The sequence below is a fragment of the Narcine bancroftii genome, chromosome 8 (assembly GCF_036971445.1).
Source record: "Narcine bancroftii isolate sNarBan1 chromosome 8, sNarBan1.hap1, whole genome shotgun sequence".
Lineage (NCBI taxonomy): Eukaryota > Metazoa > Chordata > Chondrichthyes > Torpediniformes > Narcinidae > Narcine > Narcine bancroftii.
The window spans coordinates 51,212,007-51,231,655 of record NC_091476.1 but is presented as its reverse complement, the minus strand read 5'-3'; the positions used below and the strand labels follow the sequence as shown (position 1 = coordinate 51,231,655).

The 19,649-nt window shown below is 39.7% G+C and overlaps 1 protein-coding gene across 10 annotated transcripts in view; it reads left to right on the top strand.

Annotated features, from left to right (window-relative positions):
* klhl13 (kelch-like family member 13) overlaps nucleotides 1-19,649 on the top strand; it is a 182,973-nt gene that overhangs the window by 29,716 nt on the left and 133,608 nt on the right. For 5 of the 10 annotated variants that reach the window (XM_069893676.1, XM_069893679.1, XM_069893677.1 and 2 more), the window contains one exon: nucleotides 11,193-11,267. In XM_069893676.1, the coding sequence (XP_069749777.1) occupies nucleotides 11,193-11,267 (75 nt within the window). Of the gene's footprint in view, nucleotides 1-7,284; nucleotides 7,421-9,891; nucleotides 9,983-11,189; nucleotides 11,268-19,649 lie in introns of those variants that run through there. The other 5 variants (XM_069893686.1, XM_069893685.1, XM_069893682.1 and 2 more) reach the window with 4 other exon arrangements.

Here is a 19,649-nt window from a genome sequence, read left to right as displayed (position 1 = left end):
CAATATTTTGCATTTGTTCCAGTGTATGCTATAATAGTATGACTAAACTCTATGCAGTTTTGTAAGAAATGCAGACACATGATCAAGATTGTTTATGTATTTTTTTTAAATCGGTTCAAGATAAATAATAAGTTTGCTTTGAAAAAACCTGCATTTATGCAGGTCAGCTGCCAATTATTGTTACATCGACAACTTAGTGGTATTTTGTATGCAGTGAGATTTCATGGTTTCATATCGGCTTGTTTTAGTGTTGTTGATCTGGTTTAAAAGATGATTATTGGCCATTGTATCAAGGGGACCCTATTGGTCTTTTGAAATAGCCTAGTAATTTGTTACATCCACTATAATAAGCAGAGAGGTATCTGTTTGCATTTTTATTTGAATGACAGAACTTCAATCAATGTTTTGTTGCAGTGATGAAGGACCATGCACAACCAAAAGAGCACATTTGTAAAAGCTTCAAATGAGCTTCATGAGAAATAAAATTCATTTTTCTAAAAATTTTGCATCACACACATTTGTAGTGTGGCCAATGTTCATTGATTTATGAGGCTAATGTGGTATGATTTATATTTATCATTTGCTAGTTTGTCCCCGCTACTTGGAGGTTTTGTTTTCCAATTTTTCCTTTAGAACAGTGGTTTTCAAACTTTTTCTTTCCACTCACAAACTACCTTAAATAATCCTGGTGCCATAGGTGCTCTGTGATTAGTAAGGGATTACTTAAAGTGGTATGTGAGTGGGAAGGGAAGGTTGAAAACCGCTGCTCTAAATCTAATTGTTACTGAAATACTTTACTTGAGAAAAATGGTAATTTGTCCATTTACTTTGAAGTTATGAAACTGTGCACATGAGTCAAATAGGTACGATTATCCTTTACTAATCACAGAGCACCTATGGCATAGGGATTACTTGAAGGTGGTATGTGAGTGGAAAGATAAAATTTGAAAGCCACTGCTTTAGAAGGATGTAAACTGGCATGTGTCAGTTCTTCAATGATTGACAGGTTATTTGTGCATGAAGATGAATGCCTTGCTTTAATTTGAGCAAGGAATGGAAAAGTAACCATGAGTGCTGGTAAATAACTGGGGATTTAGATTGTCAAACTCCAGCAATCTGATAAGGGGTCCCTGAGGCCCATCTATTGCAAATTGCAACAGATCTAAGCAAGTTCAGCAGGCTTTAGAGCGGAGGCAACATGCCAGCCAAACCAAGTTGGTTTGAAAACACTAAAAAGATAGAAAATATATTTCATATTTCAACAAGTGATGATATTATTTTATAGTTTAATAGTTAGGCTGTTAGTATTGCGTTATCTGTTTTATTTGGATTTGCTACATCAATGATTATTTTTAATTTGTCCTTCAATAGCTCTAAATGAAATGGACATGTAAAGGTAACATTTACAACAATTTTAATTAGCGGGTGTGACATCGATTTTGTTCATAGTTTCAAAAGGAAATACGTTGCATAACTTTTAATTCAGGTGGTGGCCATGGTGGGCCACTGCTCTGGAGGATTGATGAAATTAAGTCAGCTATTTTGGGTGACAGTTATGAAGTGAACACAGAAGAATGGAAGTGGAAATCTGTAATGCCCATGCAGACAAGGAAGGCTAGTCTTCTTCCTTAAATGGGTTCATGAATTGTATTTAATGATATGACAGTTTCAAGGTCACATTGCCACTAACAATTTATTAAAAAAAAATATAGAGGAATGAAATTCCAGTGCTGCTGAGGTAATACAATAACTGATGCTCACCAAATTATTAGTGTGGGACTTATGTTATTATGTGTGTAAATAAGAACTACATTTCCCAGCATGCAATGTGTGTGTGTGTGTGTGTGTGTGTGTGTGTGTGTGTGTGATTGGCCGAAAACCGGAAGTGGTATATGTCAGCAGTTGTGGGTGTTGTCGCTGGAAGTTGGATGAAGCAGCTCAAGGAAAATAAAGTTGGTTAAGTGTTAAACCGACGTAAAGTCGTTCTTCTTGAAAGAACAAGCATAACATGGTGTCAGAATTGTTTGAATGAGTAAGAGAGGAGAATTGTTCCTAAGCATAGATAGTTAAGTCTTCCTACACTGATGCAGTTTACTGGCAATCTATCCGATAATTGGAAATGCTTCAAACAGTGTTTCAATATTTATTTAGAAGCTAATGGAATGGGAGAAACTGATGGAAAATAGAAGTGTTTATGTTTCTTCACCTGATGGATGAAGATGCCTTGGACATCTATAACAGTTTTCAAATTGATGAGACAGCTTTTACTTTGGACACTCTGATGACAAAATTTGAGGAATATTTTGTTCCAAGTAAAAATGCCAAGTTTGAGAGATTCAAGTTATTCTCCTGTGACCAGAAACAAATTATGAGGTTTGGCCAATACTTAACTGAGAAAGACCTATAAATTTGGAGATTTGAAAAATTCACTCATTAAAACAGAGTAGTTTGTGGAACACAAGATAATGGACTTGGAGAAAGACAGTTGTATGAAAAAGATTTGACTCTGAAAAAGTCTGTGAATATGTGTAGGGCAGCAGAGACCACAAGAGCACAAGGTAAGGAGCTGCACGAGATAGAACAGTTAAGGAGCTCCACAGGGTAGACTCAACAGTGCATGTGATGAAAACAGATAAGCAGAGCACCAGGAGTGTCCCAAAGCAATAACAAAGCAAATTGGTAAGCCCAAACAGCAAAAGCAACAGGGGCGGAGGTAGACATATTCCAAAAGATGTGTCCCGCCTATGGAAAGTCCTTGTAGAAATGTGGGAAGAACAATCATTTTACAAAGTCCTGCAAAGCAGGGGATACCAAGAGAAAGAAATGGAAGATTCACGACAGACTGATGCTGCTGCAAAATGGAATGGATCGTTCCAGTGACTGTGAATGAGACTGTAATTCCATTTAAGATCAACACCGAAGTCCAGATGAATCTATTATCCATGGACAATAACAAGACCCTCAATATAAAGAGCAAGATTTATCCTGTAAAACTAAAAGCTACAATAGAGAGAACGTCCCAGTAAAATGCAGCTATATGGTGACCTTCAAATACAAAGGCGACATCTAAGGTCACAGAAAGGAGATCGCAGCTAAAATTATATCTGTGTGCATCTGAGGAGCTCCTCCTGGTGAAAAGAGTTTTTATAATGGCTTCACAACAGATAAGTACACAGCACTCTTGGAAGAAAGGATAACTACATTAGAGAAGCAATACCTTATTGTACAGAAAGAATCAACCTCATTACATGACATGAATGACAAACTGGAAAATGAGTTGGCAAATAAGGATGCCTTCTTACACCAGCTCGAAGACAAAAATAGATAATTACAGGAACACCTGGAATTGACTGAACAGAAACCGCAGCAAACAATGAAACGAGCAGAAACATTACCAGAAGTAGAAGCTGAACTTGTCCAGCGAATTGCACCTCTGACAAAGGATGAATGAAGAGCAGCGTTGCAGCATATAAATGACTGTCAGACACAGTGGACAGATTGTTGACAGAGTCTAATGAGCGACTTCAGCTGTATCTAAAGAATGGCTGCATTAGAGGATAAGTGTATATCGATGCAAGAATCTGAACTCTTAAGAAAACAACTTGAAGAGTTTGTTCAAGATAAGAAATTGGAAAATGCAAACTATCTGCTTTCAACTACAAAGCTTAAAGGTGCCGTCACACTCAGAAGAGGAACTGGCAGCTCTGTTGCCCATTGCAGCAGCTGTGGCCAAGATTGTGAAGCCTGGAATGAAGCTCACAGAGATGTATAATGGATATGTTGAAGCCCAAGATCAATTGCTATTGGCAAAACAGGAAAATAAGAGGGTGAATAAATATTTGGATGAAGTTGTGAAAGAAGTCGAGATGAAGGCTTCGCTTCTGAAGCACCAGCATGAAGAATATGAGGGGGTCCAAATATCTGTGGCGCATCTCTCAGTTAAATTAGAAGATACCATGAAGGAAATTTGCCGTTTACAAAAATACACTGATGAGGCGAATTAACATCCTTCATTACTCAATAAGGAGAATCAGAGGTACAAAATGCAAGTGTCATATGTTTCACAACAGAATAGGGTGCCTTTGATGGAACTAGAAGATGCACGAGGAAATATTTGATGTGAAGATGAAGTTAGTTTTGCTGACATAACCAGTTCCTCTGATTTCTCAGCATCTGGTGACCAATCATAATGTTGAGGAACTGCAACAGGAAAATTAGCAGCTACTGGTGACTCTTGCTGATAAACAGAAACCTCTTCATGGATTTTTAAACTTCAGCTGGATCTTGCGAATGCCCTGAATGAACTAATGAACCCAGAAGTCATCAGATGCAACTGGTGAAAAAAGATTGACCATGGAATGTAGATATTTTTGTAATGTAGTCAGAAGCCCCTTTCACATGTGCATCCCACTAAATTGGCCGTTCATTGCCCTGGGATAGGAATGGGGGGGTTGGCTTTTCACACTTGACCACTCCTAACTGATGCACTGAACACTTTCACACTTTCAAGGAGCCATCCCAGGGGTTAGGACTGTTCTACCTTCTACTGGTGTCATCATGACACATCGAGTGATGGTGGGCCTGCCCTAAATCTTGATCAATGCATTATGATCTTACATCCCTAATTATAACATAATGAAGCTTTATGTACAGCACAGTATGAGGCCTTCAGCCCCTGTTGTTGTGCCGACCTATATAAACCTTTATAAAGGACCGTGGGAAAGTGCTAGCAATAAATAACAATAGCGGACAATTTCTAAACAGGGTGGGAAAGTTGGTAGTGCTATCATGTACAATTTATAAATACCAAGGGGGAAAAAGCGATTTCAAACCTGCCCTTCCAGAATTTCATGTAACAAAGAAAGGGCTGTATGCCCGACTGCATGCACAGAGCATTCATGGAGGGATTTCTCTGCTGCATGGCATTCTGGGAAGTCAGGTCCACCATTGCTTTTTCCCATTGTCTTTATAAATTGTGGGCTTTAGTGCTACCAATTTTCCCATGCTGTTTAAAAATTGTCTACTATTGCTATTGCAATCGTGTCTGCCTGTCCCGCATCGGACTTGTCAGCCACAAACAAGCCTGCAGCTGACGTGGACTTTTTACCCCCTCCATAAATCTTCGTCCGCGAAGCCAAGCCAAAGAAAAAAAAAACTATTGCTATTTATATCCTTCCATTCTCCCCCCCCCCCCACCACCCTACCGCCGCTGCATTTCCCACTGCAAAATTTATACCTTCATTTTAATCTTTTCTTCCTTCACATTCCTGCACTTAAGCAAAAATTTGGGTCATTTCAATCCCACAATGCAATTACCCATTTCACATCTGCTTGATTGCAATGCCGGTCGGTGTCTGCAGATGCCAGGAATTGTACTAGGAGTCGAGGCCATCAATCCCTGGCATGAGATGATGTAATCTGGCACCAGTGTTGAGTTGATTTTGCTTTCACACAAGGAACTTTAAAGGCCATTTGGTGGTTAATTCCTGGGATCACTTGCACGTGTGAAAGGGGCTATAGTATTGTGTTTTTTTTCAAGGGGAAAGATGTGTTATTATGTGTGTTAATAAGAACTACAATTCCCAGCATGCAATGTGTGCAGTTGAAATGGGTGGAAACAGCAAGTGGTATATTTCAGCAGTTGTGGGCATTGATGCTGGAAGTTGATCGAAGCAGCTCAAGGAAAATAAAGTCGATTAAGTGTTAAACCCACATAAAGTCGTTCTTCTTGAAAAAAAACAAACATAAAAGGACTCTGGTGCAGTGCTGGACCCATTTACTTCTAGTTCACTTGAAAGCAGATATAAATTTGTAACTAGCATTGGCATTCACCAGATAATTGAGATGTATCCAGTCGATGGCTATCAAACAGCAATACACGAAAGTGCTGGAGAAACTCAGCAGGTCACACAACATCCAGAGGAAATAAAAGGCAGTCAACGTTTCGGGCCTGAGCCCTTCATCACTCGCAGCTATCAGACTATTTGAATGTGTTCTACTGAAAAAGGTGTGGACATTAAGCAAACAAGAAATTGTTGGAGGAACTTAGCAGGCCAGAAAGCATCCATGAGTAGGAATGGCCAGTCAATATTTTTAGTGTGAACCATTTATCATGACTAATGCAGAATAGGTGAAATTACATGTGTAGTGGGAAAGAAGCTGGGAGAGGGGCTCAGAGGTGATATAGGACAGAATTGCGAGAGAGAGACCATTAGGAACAGGGGTGGGGATAAAAGTTAAGAGAGAGAAACAAATAAGTGCAAGAGTAGGTAGACAGATATGTGGACACTAAGTCAACTTCTCTCTCTCAACAGATTCAGATGAGATTTATTGTCAGAGTCATCAAATACAACCCTGAAATTCTTTTTTCCTCCGGGTGCTGCAGAATCGCCACTAATTGGTAGTGCAAAAAATACTGTACACAGCGTGAACATGTAAACAAACTAAGAACCTTAAACAGATAACAAATGTAAACAAACTGCAATACAGAGAGAACAAAAAGAAAATCAATAAAGTGTACAAGTAAGAGTCCTTAAATGAGTCTCTGATTGAGGAGTGGGTAGCAGCTGTTCCTGAACCTGGTGGTGTGAGTCTTGAATCATCTATACCTCTTTCCTGATGGCAACAGTGAGAACAGAGTATGTACTGGGTGGTGGGAATCTTTGATGATTGTTGCTGCTTTCTGATAGCAGTGTTCCCTGTAGATGTGCTCATTGATGGGGAGGGTTTTACGCTCAGGGGTATTGGCATCCCCATATCAGACCCTGATGTAGCCAGTCAGTACACTTTCTGCCACAACTCTGTCGAAATTTGCCAGGGTTTCAGGTGTCATATCAACCCTCCGCAAACTCCTAAGGAAGTCGGGAGGTGATGATGTGCTTTCTTCACAATGCCGTTGGTGTTAGGGTCCAGGAATGATCTTCCGAGATAGTGACTCCCAAGAAATTAAATTTTCTCACCCTCACCACCTCTGATTCTCCCAGTGATCTGGGTATGATCAGGGTACATGAACTGGCTATTTTCACTTGTTTCTCTTATTATCTACAGAATTAGTTGTTCAAACGTGTGAAGGCCATTAAAACTTTCAGATCAGATACTGTTTATTGTCATGTAATAAAATATTTGTCTTTATGTAGGCAATGATTCACCATTAGCATTTACATTACCCGATACCCGTTGCAGTCAAAGAGAAGCAAAAGAGAGTCCCTAGGTGTTTTTATGGAGGGGTGCTGTTTTGAGGCCGGTTCCATTGGTGGAGAAAAATCTGCACTTTTCTTTTTATAGAGAAGGCCTAAAAGCCTGCTCCAGCATCGCTTTCATGAAGAGTGGCGCCTCGTTTCATCCTCTGGAGCTGATGGAGGTGGGGCGACTGGTGCAGTAATGCCACCGCCAACGTGATGTCATACATACGTGCCAATTGGTAAAGAGCTCTATATGAAAAAATGGTGACCATAGATCTCCACAATTAAAACTAATTTTCTTACTGTGAATTTTAGGCTTGATGATAAGAATGTAACTCCAATGAGTTCCCACCGTCAGGGTTTTAAAATTCGCGCTCCTAAGTTTCAGGCTGTCGGTGTCATCGTGATGTCATCAGCCCACCCCTAGCTAGCCACTTGCAGCGGCAGCACATTTATGGAGCGAGGTGAAGTGCTCTGTTCCACCTGTGCGACCAGCGACCAGCCTGAGGCGGGATCAGATTTGGCGTCTTGGTGCCGCACACAGAAATTTATGGAAGTAGGATCAGCAATGTGAGGGTGGAGAATATCCGCTTTTACAGTCACAATCTTTTTTTCCATAAAAGGACCTCCTGAATGTCCTTGGATATGCCTCTAGCGATTCTGCAGCCACTCAAGACTCCAATTCAGTTCAAATGATCAGCAACCCAAGTCCAAATCCAAACTCCTGACATGATGAGGAAGCCTTCAGTGCCCAAGGCCCTTCAAGAGCTCTCCTTGCCTTCAGCATTCTCGCAAATCCTGGTTCTGATATCTAGTTCTCATGTGCCAGGCTCCAGTAGCCGGCAGCATCGTGTGAGTCCTTTGACCTCATCACCAACAGCCTGGAGCCTGTGTGGCCTCCTTGCCCATAAGTCGCCAACAGCTTGCTCCCTCTGTGTATCTTACACCCGCAGAGCACCTTGCTGGCCACCACTGTGGTTACTGTCCTTGGGGTCATCTCCTCTTCTCCATTTCAAGGTGTTCTCTTCATTACCAGTCCACTGGTCCCCTGGAGTCTGAAATCCTTCAAGGCTGCTACTGAACACAGGTGCCACTATCTTGGGTCCAGACCCCATGGTTGCATAATTTTAAATAAAACACCATTGGCTCCTTTTACAGGCCATTTAAAGCCTGTATGGAGCTGTCAGCAGGACGAGTGAGAGGTAGGATCTTGCTGGGGAATGTCATGACTGCTCTCTCTGGGTCCACACCTCCAGCAGCACCAGTATTTTTCTTTCCCATTGCCAAATCTACATCCAGTATCATTGAATAAATGTTTACTTCAATGTATTTGAGAGAAACAGCAATCTGCTGCTTTAGAATCGGATACTTGGCAGGAAATAGTTGTGTACCAACTCAATGTGGATTCCTTCAGTTTTCAGTAAGGGTGCAGGATTATTGATGATCCGGAATTCCTCTTGACTTGCTTTTTAGTGATCAGGGACTTTGAATTTCAGAATTTTGTTGGATGTCAGAAATTAGGAAAGTGGCACTTAACTCAGACAAATGTGAGATGTTAAATTTTGGTCAGTAAATGTTAGGACCCTGGCAAGTGTTGTTGAACAGAGGGACCCAGGACTATAGGTTTGTTGTTCCATGTAAGTGATGACACACATGGTGAAGGTATTTGGCATGCTTGCATTCATCGTTCAGGGCACCCAGTACAGGAATTAGGATGTCATGTAACAACTAAATAAGACATTGGTGAGAGCTACAGGAAGGTTATTATTAAGCTGGAAAGGGTGCAAAATTTTCATGAGAATGTTACCAGAACTGGTGGGCTTTTGAATTATAAAAAGAGGTGGATAGACTAGGATTTTTCTCCTTGGATCATATGAGGCTGAAGGGAGAACTTGTAGAGGCACAAATAAATCATAAGGGATATAGGAAACATAGTCATAGTCTTTTCCTTTGTGTGTAGGAATCTGAAACTGGAGACCATGCATTGAAGTATTAATATTTAAAAGGGACATGTGGCATCATTTTTCCTACACAGACAGTGGTGGGTATGTAGAATGAGCTTCCAGAGGCATTGGTGCAGATGGGTACGATTGTAACATTTAAAAAGGATTCATAGAGGTACAAGGGCAGAAAAGATTTGGAGGGAAATGGGCCAAATGTCGGCAGATGGGGTAGCTTAGGTAGACAGCTGAGTTCATATCGACAAGCTGGGTGAAAGGCGTGTCTGTGTTGTAAATCTCGCTAACTCAGTATTGAAATTAAGAGGAATAAAATATGAAGCCAATTAAATTATGTTTGATCTTTATACCAATGGGTTGGTGTCAGTCATTGAATTGTGGATGATTCTGGACACATGGCAATTCAGAAGATTTATAAAATGTGTGTATGATATACTTGTATGTTCTGAGACACTTTGTTATGTGGAGAGGTTGAAAGAATTAGACGATTGCTCTTCTGTAAAGAGAAATATGAGATGATTTCTGTTTTTAAAGTGATGAGAACTTTGTGTGGAAAGAGAAAGGCTGCACCCATGATTGATGCAGTTAATAAAAATCAGTAATAGTCAATTTGAAGAGTTAATAATCAGTAATCATAACATTTGAAAATGTAACTGACTTACAGTTGTTTGATCAAATGATGAAAACAGCCATTTGTCTCTTGTTTTCTCAACTTTAAGAAGAACTCAAGTTGTGTTCACTGTGTGATGTTAAGTTTGAGAAGATGAATCTAGAAAATAACTTTCAGAGCAGGATAAGGAAAGACATAACCAAATCAGCTGAAGCTGAATTTACCATCGATTGGTAAGCTTTTCGTATAAAGATTGATGATTATATGGAATTATATGGAAGTAAAACTTAAAATTCAAGAATTGAGTTTCAATGACATTTAGCAAAACTTGTAATGATGAAGAAATGCTGAAGTGCTCCTCTGCATGGTTTCTTAACTGCAAATCATTTTGAAATGAAGTACTCCAAATCAAAGTTTCTGCATTTGTAGATTCATTCATGATTAATTGAAATGATCTTAGAATTGGGATAGTTGGGATAGAACGTCAAAACACAGAGGCAAGGTTGGCGTAGCAGTTATTGGATTGCCTTTACAGCACCGACGATCAGGACTTGGGTTCAAATCCCGCACTGTCTGTAAGGAGTTTGTACGTTCTCCCCATGTCTGCGTGGGCTTTGGGACTCCAGTTTCATCCTCCCACCGTTCAAAACATACTAAGGGTGTAGGTTAATTGGGTTTAAATTGGGTGGACTCAATGCTATTACCATGCTGTTTTTCTAAATGTCTAAATTCAGTCTTAAGCCCATCAAAAGATTAAATGAAAAGTGAAGCCATTAATATTGTACAAAAATAATCTTTTTTGCCTTTTCACCCAATGATTTAGAGTCTGAGAACTCTCATCTCAAAACTAAAAAAAAACAATAGCAATAATTGTGGATAAAAACTGGAGTATCAGAAAAAAGGAACAACAGGAACAATTTATTGAAAGAGAGAAGAGGGAAAATACAAATAAAACCAAAGCGTAGGAAAGAGCAAATGAGATGGGGGGGGAGGGGAGAAACAAATTTGAGAATTAAAATCAGTGGGGTGAAATTGAAATGAAAATAATGAGGAATGGCAATAGAAATATATATATATATATATATACATCTTTCTAAACTGTACATATGGAGACTATTAGAATATACTAATTTGTCATTGTTGACATTTGTGTTTGTCTCTTGATTTATAATTTATTTGCTTGATCTTAACCTTCCTACCTTTGGTCATGAACTGCAATATCTCTTGTGAGTATCTTTAGTAGCTGCTTTATAATGCCCTTCTGCATTTTCACATTGAAGCTTGGTTCCAACTGTAAATTCCAAATAATATGGTTTTGTTGACCTGTAAATGGTACAGATCAACATTTCTCAACCAAATAACAAACAATTCCACTTCAAATATATATACTCTATTTGTTCATGTAAATTCAGGATCTAACCTCACTTTTCTTTATTGTGACAGAGGAGGTGCTGGCGATGAGAAAATGGATAACTCTCCACTTACCGGGGATCTAATGGTAACAGGACTCCTTGAGAGGTATGTACAATACATGTAGTTGCATATCATGTGGTTTGAAAATAACTTATTCACAATGAATTGTTTTTTTTAATGTTTCTTTAATTTTTTTAGTTGTAATGCCCATCTTTCATGGCTCCTTCATGTAGCAGTGACTGTCATGTTCACTGATAAAATACTTGGTTTTGGGCAATACTGGTTTTGAGGAACCAGTCTTGAATATTCACACATCAGTGCTTGGCTCAATGTTCCTGGTGATGTGGATGACATCAGTCTTGGAACAAAGAACAGCTAAATGACTTTGTCAGACATTTTGTAAACATGGAAGTTCTAACAAAAGATACACTCATGATAATAGGTTTTATTTACACAATGCCACACAGTATGCAAGTAGCTCACCAGTATAAACATCATCACCAATAAAAAACCTGCTCTAAAAGATAATTGGAACTTGTACATTGGAAATAATGTTTTAACTGGAGTCATGGAGTGTGTGCATTAATCATGGTTATAAATGAAAAGCAAAACAGAATAAAGAAGCATTGTAATGTTTATGTAATATATTGGGTGTCATCAGAATATCTGTACGTATAATTTTCAAAATACAATTAAAGATAGAAATCTATTTCACATACCAAATGGTATCTGTTATACATAATCTTGATAATGTTATATCATTCAGTGAAGGAAATCTGATCTGATTTCACCTTTATTGATAATGTCAATTTATACTTTTAGTATCGTCCTGAAGGTAATTTACTCCTTTTTGTCTGGAGATTTTTTTCAGTTGGATAATCAACTGCTTTAGATTGACACTTGAAACTAGAAATGCCAAGAGAGGACAAATAAAACTCTCTTTCTAGAACTGATTAAATTGAGAATTTTTTCTTGCTGATTTTTGACTCAGTTGTGAACTGTTAAATTCAAACCCACCCCTATTCATCCCACAACTTGTTCAAAAGCATGGGGTTTCCGTAATTTGGGTGCTTATAAACTATAGACCTATGCTCTGGTTTGTATTGAACAGTCTTCTAAAGACTCCCGGATCTTGCATAACCAAACATCTTGTTAGCTATTATGTTCATGTTTCTTGTTACCGTCAAAGGTATCCACTCTTCATGCTCTTCCTTTAAATTATGTAGTTTAACACGTTTGGTCTCAATCTTTCTGCTATATGATCCACTCCAATAGATCACACTTAACTGATTAAAGAAACGATTGAATTGTCTAAGCTGGATTCTCGAAAATTTTGAAGAATGAAATATTTAATTGAAACAAGTTTTTACAGTGTCAAAAGGCTTGATGCAACAAGGATGTAATCCCATATTAGAGCGTTGTGAACCAGAGGACACAGTTTCAAAATAACTGATATGAGGAGAAATTTCTTCAAATTAATGTCATTGCTAGCCTGTGTTGTTGCATGTTATGACAGTGAAATGTTGTCTAGGTGGCCCTTAAACAAGATTGTACCTCATTTTAATATAATCAATGGCATAATTCTAGTTCTCTACAGAATCCTTAGTTTGGATGTAACATTTTTCAATGTTTAACTATCACAAGTAATAATGGGCATGCAATTCCAAGAAAATGAAAACAACTGCAGATGCTGAAAATTTGGGACAAAACAGCAAATTGGTCACACTCAGCAAGTCAGATAGCATCTGTGAAAAGAGAAGTGAACAATGTTTGAGGTCTGCAGCTCTTTGTTAGAACTGGGAAAGAGGGGGCTGGTCTAGGGACACCAATGCCCCCAAGCGCAAAGCCCTGCAAAAAATAGTGAACACAGCCCAGGGAATCACAGGCAAAACCCTCCCTACCATCGAGAACATCTTCGGGGAACACTGCCGTCAGAGAGCAGCAGCAATCATCAAGGATCCAGAACACCCAGCACGCTCTGTTCTCGCTGCTTATACCACCAAGTTCAGGAACTGCTGCCACTCCACCATCAGTACACTCAATCAGGGACACATTTATGGAGTCTTACTTTTGCACTTCATTGTTTCTTTTCCCCCTCTCTGTATTGCATAGTCAGTTTGTTTACATTTCTTTACTTGTTTATATGTGTACATTTTTTTGCACTAATGTGAGGTCCTATTGATAGGTGTTGAAACTTCCGAATAGGTTTCAGACGGGGAGGACACTTGACCACCCACAATATACCCATTCCAAACAGGCAGAGAGACCATGTTTCCTCCACACACAATATATAACCAACAATATGTTCCTGAGCTCTTCTTCAAGGTATGGACAGGAGAGGAAAGGTGAAAATTGATGGGAATGGGGCAGGGAATTCCATAGGGCCAGGGCAGATGCACGGACAATGGAGGATCCCAAACCCCATTCCCATACTGACATGTCTGTCCATGGTCTCACGCACTGTTAGATAGGGACCACCACAAATTGGTGGAACCACATCTCGTTTTCCATCTGAGAACCCTCCAACTGGATGGCATTAATGTGGGACCACCACACATTGGTGGAACAACATCTCGTTTTCCATCTGGGAACCCTCCAACTAGATGGCAATTCTCCATTTTCCACTTCCCTGTTTCTCCCCTTCCCCATCCCTGTCTCCTTTCCTCCAGCTCTGTATTCAGAAAGTCACTCTCCTCTCCCTCAATAATTCTCACCTTTCCTCTTCAGTCCAATTCATGTCCAGTTATGACATTTTTCCCCTTTGCCTGTGCTCCTCCCCCTGTCCTTTCTTCCTCTCTCCCTCAGCCTTTTTGTTCAGGTGCCTGGCTGCTTTTTGTAACAAGCACAGATTATGTATCTTAACCTCTAATGGATGCTGAGTGATTTGCTGAGTTTCTCCAGCATTTTTTCTAAATCACAATAATTTCAATGCTCTGAGTAATATTGAGTGACAAGCTAGCTTTATGATTAGAAGTTCAAACTACCATTCAATTGTATGAGCATCTTTTGGGTTGTGGAGATATTATTGATTTATTAGAATAAAATCATAGAAATTTAATCCACAGGAGGAGACCATTTGATTTATTTTGTATCCATGTCCATAGAGCAAGAACTGCTCAGACCACTTTCCAGCTCTTGCATAGTGCCAGCTTGTAGGTTACACAAAATCATGTGCTCATTCCAGTACTTTTTAAATGTTAGAGCTCCATGTATTCACCGTACTATCAGGCTGGCAAATGTAAATCCTCACCCCTAAAATATTGTCCCTTGTAGCATGTGTGGTCAACTGTGGCGCTCTAGGCATCCGCTGCATGTGAGGCCTTGCAACTTGTTCCACCGCGACGCTGGTGTATCTCTTTGCCCCCCCAGAGCACGTCTGCTCATGCTGTAACCTTCCTGGGGTCACTGAAATTCACTTTGGTGAGCAGCATTCGGAGATCCTCTGGTAATCGCTCCAGGAAGATCTGCTCAAAGAGTAGGCAGAAGGGGCCCTGTTCCCCAAACTGTCCATGTGCAACAGTTGGGTCGCTTGCTCACACTTGGAGAGACCAAAAGTGCAGGTTAGCAGTTCTTTTAGAGCCCCATATTTGCCCTGATCCTGAGGCTGCCGGAGGAATTCGACAATCCTGGTGGCTGTGTCCTCGTTGAATGACCTTGTTGGCGTCAGCTGTGATCTGTCGTAGCTGGAACTGGGACTTGGGCTGCTCAAACTGCACCAGCAGCTGCAGAGGCCAGAATGTTGGCAGTTTCAGCGAATAGTATTGCTTGATCTTCCATCGTTGGAACCAAAATGCTGTTTGAACCGCCGGTGTCACCAATGTAGCACATGCTACGGCAGGGCACTGAAGTAAGACACACATATGAGGTAGGTATAGTCGGTACTCCTTTATTGAATGGTTTACCCTGCCTTATATACTTGTCCCGCTGCTTTCAGTGAAAATGATGTCATGGGCTTGCCAGCTGCTGATTGGTCATCGTTTCCTGCCGTGTGGCTTACGGCCCGGGGAGAAAGGCCATTTAGTTGCGTGGACCTTGTGGGATTGCCACGTTCGACTGCTATTGTGTGCTGGGTCACCTATCGGGTAGCGGGATGCCACACCCTTCTCACACTTGAATGAGGTCAGGATTCCAATTATCTGCAGTATTTTCTGCACATTAAATTGGAGTACCAGCTAACTGTCAATTAGTTAACTTAAATTTATGCTTCTCCTCCCACGTAATCATCTGTCTGTTAAAGTATTTCCTATTCACCCATTCTACACTTCTTAATGTCATGTACCTTGGATCAATATCCTATTTGCCTAAATTTTAGGGCAAATAAGCACCTTTACCAAATTCTCTTGAATTAAAGTTTCCAAACCAAAATATGGTGACTAATCAAATCGACATATTCAAGCGGTTATCAAATTTGTGTTTAACACAATTTTACTGTGAGCTCTTTTATTCTTGTATTTTCTGCATCAGCCATTAAAGAAAGGCATCCTGAATATCATTTTCACCACATTACCGTTACTATTCCTTTTTTAAGATCTGGATAGCAGTTCAAAATCCCATTCTTCCTCTGCTGTAATGTACATTGCTTGTAAACTACTTCACGTTCTGCTAATGTTAACTTTGTTCTTCCAGAAAAGATGCAAAAATAGCTGCATAAACATGTTCTATGTATGATATTTTGTGCAAAGGCACATATCATATCATCAAATGGCACTGGTGTGCAGTGGAAGCAAAGTCACTGTGGGACAGATTCATGAATGGGAAGGAAGTGAAAAGATAGAGTAAAAAGATGGAAATGTAAAGTTCAGCTTATAATCAGATGGACCATTATCTTATTGATTTTGTTACAAACACATGCGTTCAGATAAAAAATGTTCATAAATCTATCAAGAGAAATCAATGTGCACATGTGGCGGTTCTGTGACACTTGAACTTAATGAACATGTACAACATGTTGAACTTAAGGTGTTTTATTTTTCTGTGTTTACTGACCATGAATTGATTGACAAGTATAAGATATTATATAAGAAAATAGTCAATTTTAGAAAGGTAAAATATTAAATATGTAGCCAGTCTGGGATTAAAAAATGTCTCCTCTTTGACTTAAAAAGGTGTTGCCTAGTCTTTTAAACAGTGAAGCTTAGATCTGGATTCCCATAACACAGTAAACATCCTCTCCACATTCACCCTGTTAAAACCCCATTAGTCATTGATCATTCTTCATCAGACAACTTGCCTATTCTGGATACTCGTATCTAAACTCTCTCTGAACTGTTTGCAATAGATTAAAATCCTTCCTTAAACAAGGAGACTGACCCCATGCAGTGTACTCCATCATTGATTGCAGCTGATCTCCCTGATCATCTAAACCAGAACTATCTGTTATATTTAATTCCATTAGCAATATGCAAAAATGTTCTGATGCCTCCTATTTACTTGTTACACTCCACAAATTAATGTGTCACCATATGAACAACAAGCCTTGTTTTGAATTTTACCTCTACATTTATCAACATTATGCTTCTTTTCCAGAATTTTCCCCACTTATGTACCCAAAATTCCTTTGTAGCCTCATTGTATCCTCTTTATAACTGAGCTACGTGTCTTTGTTAACAGCAAATTTAGCTTCATATCTTTGGTTTCTTCATCCTGGTCATAGAGATAAATTATCTAATGTTGATGCTATGGCTCTGGTCTCTGGCACACAACTTGTAAAGTCTTGACAGTCAGAGATTTAAAATAAAGTGGCCTACTCTTTGTGCTGATGTCAGAAATTAGATCAAATTTAGCATTGATAGTGTTTTGGAATCATCATTATCAACTGATGTGGGAAGTAAAATAGAGCAAACCCCTTCATTTAAGTTTTGTTCCTGAGGAAATGTCAATTTTCTGAATCTTCTGTGACAGAGTATTTAGAGGCAGTTTGGGAGGAATTGTTAGAGCAGCTTGCACACACACATTGTAAAACACAGAATATTTGCAGGACTTTTGCAGGAGGCAACAAAGTATCCCCAGCAGTTTGCCTGGGAGAGCATGTGATCTTTGTAGGCAGGTGAGAAGAGTTTTGCTCTCAGAAAGGGAGGGTGTGAAACAGAGAGAGAGGAGACAGAAATCAGTTCCAGAAGGACAAGCTGGCAAATTTAATACTATAAATCCCAGAATGCATTGGCGTCAGCCCGCTAATCGCCCCCACCTCCTCTGTTTACGTTGCAGGGTCTCACCATGGACTCTGGTTTTGGGGCCTGGCCGGTGTCAGGGGAAGCCAAGGCCGCTTCCCAGCGCCCGGAACCGGAGGCCTCGGGCCTGACCTCGCCAGGACCGTTGCCCACTCCCCCTCCCTGCCGCAGGCCGACCTGCGACTCATGGTGACGTGACGTGATCCGCCGAGATGCAGCCCTGCAGCGAGAGCCGATACCCCCGCATTGTCGTTGTCCAACCCGATCGCCTGCAAACCCCGCCCTCCCGCACACAGGCCTGAGTAAGGATTATAAACTTTAATCTCAGGATAAAACGATCTTCCAATAGTTTCATGTCACAGTGATAAATATATTCCTGGTTAAAAATGGTCCTGCACCTGGATACAAGCTCATTAGGCATAAAACTTGAAAAGTGTGTAAATCAAAGGATATCTGTACCAATGGAAAAAGGGCATGGCAAATAACCCTGCTAGATAGAGTTCATGCCCAGAATCAGTCACCCATTTGATTGTTTCAGGAATCATGGTATTCTCCCACATTCTCAATAGCCCTCAGATTTTACTATTCGACAGCACACTAGCAACATTTGACAAATCCTCTATAGAGAAATATTATTTATTGAATATTTTATTTCTCATTTGTTAATGCTTCTGGAAAGAGTTTATCCAAAACTATTATTAAATATTTATTTTAATAAGAAAAAAGTTTAACATTACATATGTTGAAAGAAGAGAAAACATGCAGATGTTGTTGAAAATTTTCTATAAATATTTAGTTCGGCCCTTGACCTAGTCCAAGTTTTTAATTTTGGCCCTCCGTGAATTTGAGTTTGACACCCCTGCTTTAGGCAGTCCTTGTACCTCTTCTTTGGTGCACCTGGTGGCCAGGGAGCTCGCCATATAACACGATCTTGGGAAGGCGATGGTCCTCCATTCTGGAGACGTGACCTACCTATGATTATCATTATTATTATAATTAACCAGCAGCTTCAGATATCCTTCCTCACTGGCCTACAGCTGTTGCAGATTACATTTTTTTCAGTAAAAAAGAGAAGAAAAATGGGAACTTTCTTCTGTGCAGTAATGCAAAGGACTGAAATGTGCATGTGGTTAAATTACTGGATTAGTATCCAAATGGCCAGATCATTGATCTGGAGGCAAGAGTTCAACCTCATCATGACAGCCAAAGAATTTAAAAATGTGTATTTAAATAATTTGGTCTTCGAGAAAACATTTAGACATAGAAACAATGACAATGAAACTACTGACTTGTTGCAAAATCACCTGTCGTTAATCTTCTGACCCATGTGGATGACCCTAAACTGACTGAGTTTATGAAAGTACAATTAATGCTAGTGCCGCAAATCTAACACTGTTACTCAGTGTTAGATTACTTATGCTAGCGTAGCAGTATTACAGTGCCACGGCGACAGGGTTTAAATCTGTAAGGAGTTTATGTTTTACCCTTATCTGCATGGGTTTCCTCTGGCTGCTCCGATTTCCTCCCATCTTTCAAAAGGTACAGGGGTTTGTAGGTTAATTGAGGGTATTTGGGCAGCATTAACTCATGGGTGGAAGGGCCTGTTACTATGGTGTCTGACTAATTCAGGAGATTTTTTAAAATTTAAATTTCATGTGCAATTAAAGATTTAGAAAAAGGGATTAGGACTACTGATAAACCACCGTGGCTGGCTCAGGCTTCCTGTTTCTTAATTCTTGATCGTTTGCTTGTGTTTGAGGAATTTGAATTTCTGTAAATTCAATATTTATTTACATAATCTACCGTTTACATTTGCTGAAATTTTAATGGTACAAATCTTGCATGACAAATTTACTTGTGCAATGTTTGTTTTGAATATGTTTTTTTGAATGTTTATTAATTATTTTTCTCCTTCACCTCTTCCTGCTTGGGGTGTTCCGCTCCATACTTTGATGACCAGTTATAACTGCCACAGGACAGGATCCGGGTTTATTGAATCCCTCTTATATTTGAAAAGCAGTGAACTTCTCATTGAATTCCATTGGAACAGCTGAGGAAGTTGTGGGCAGAAAGGGAAGTGAGTTTAACACAGAAGGTAAAAGAAAGCTTAGATTCTTGCAGACTGGTGTGCTAGCAGAGCAAAGTTCAGCAAATCATCATCCAATCTGTTTGGCTGGGATCTACAGGATAGAAGAAATTGGATTATGAACACCACATATGATATAATACATTGAAAGTACAAGAGCTATTTTGGGAAAGTTTGTGTTGACTCTGGATTAGGAGATAAAAAAGGCAGATTTTGCATTTTCTGCCCTAG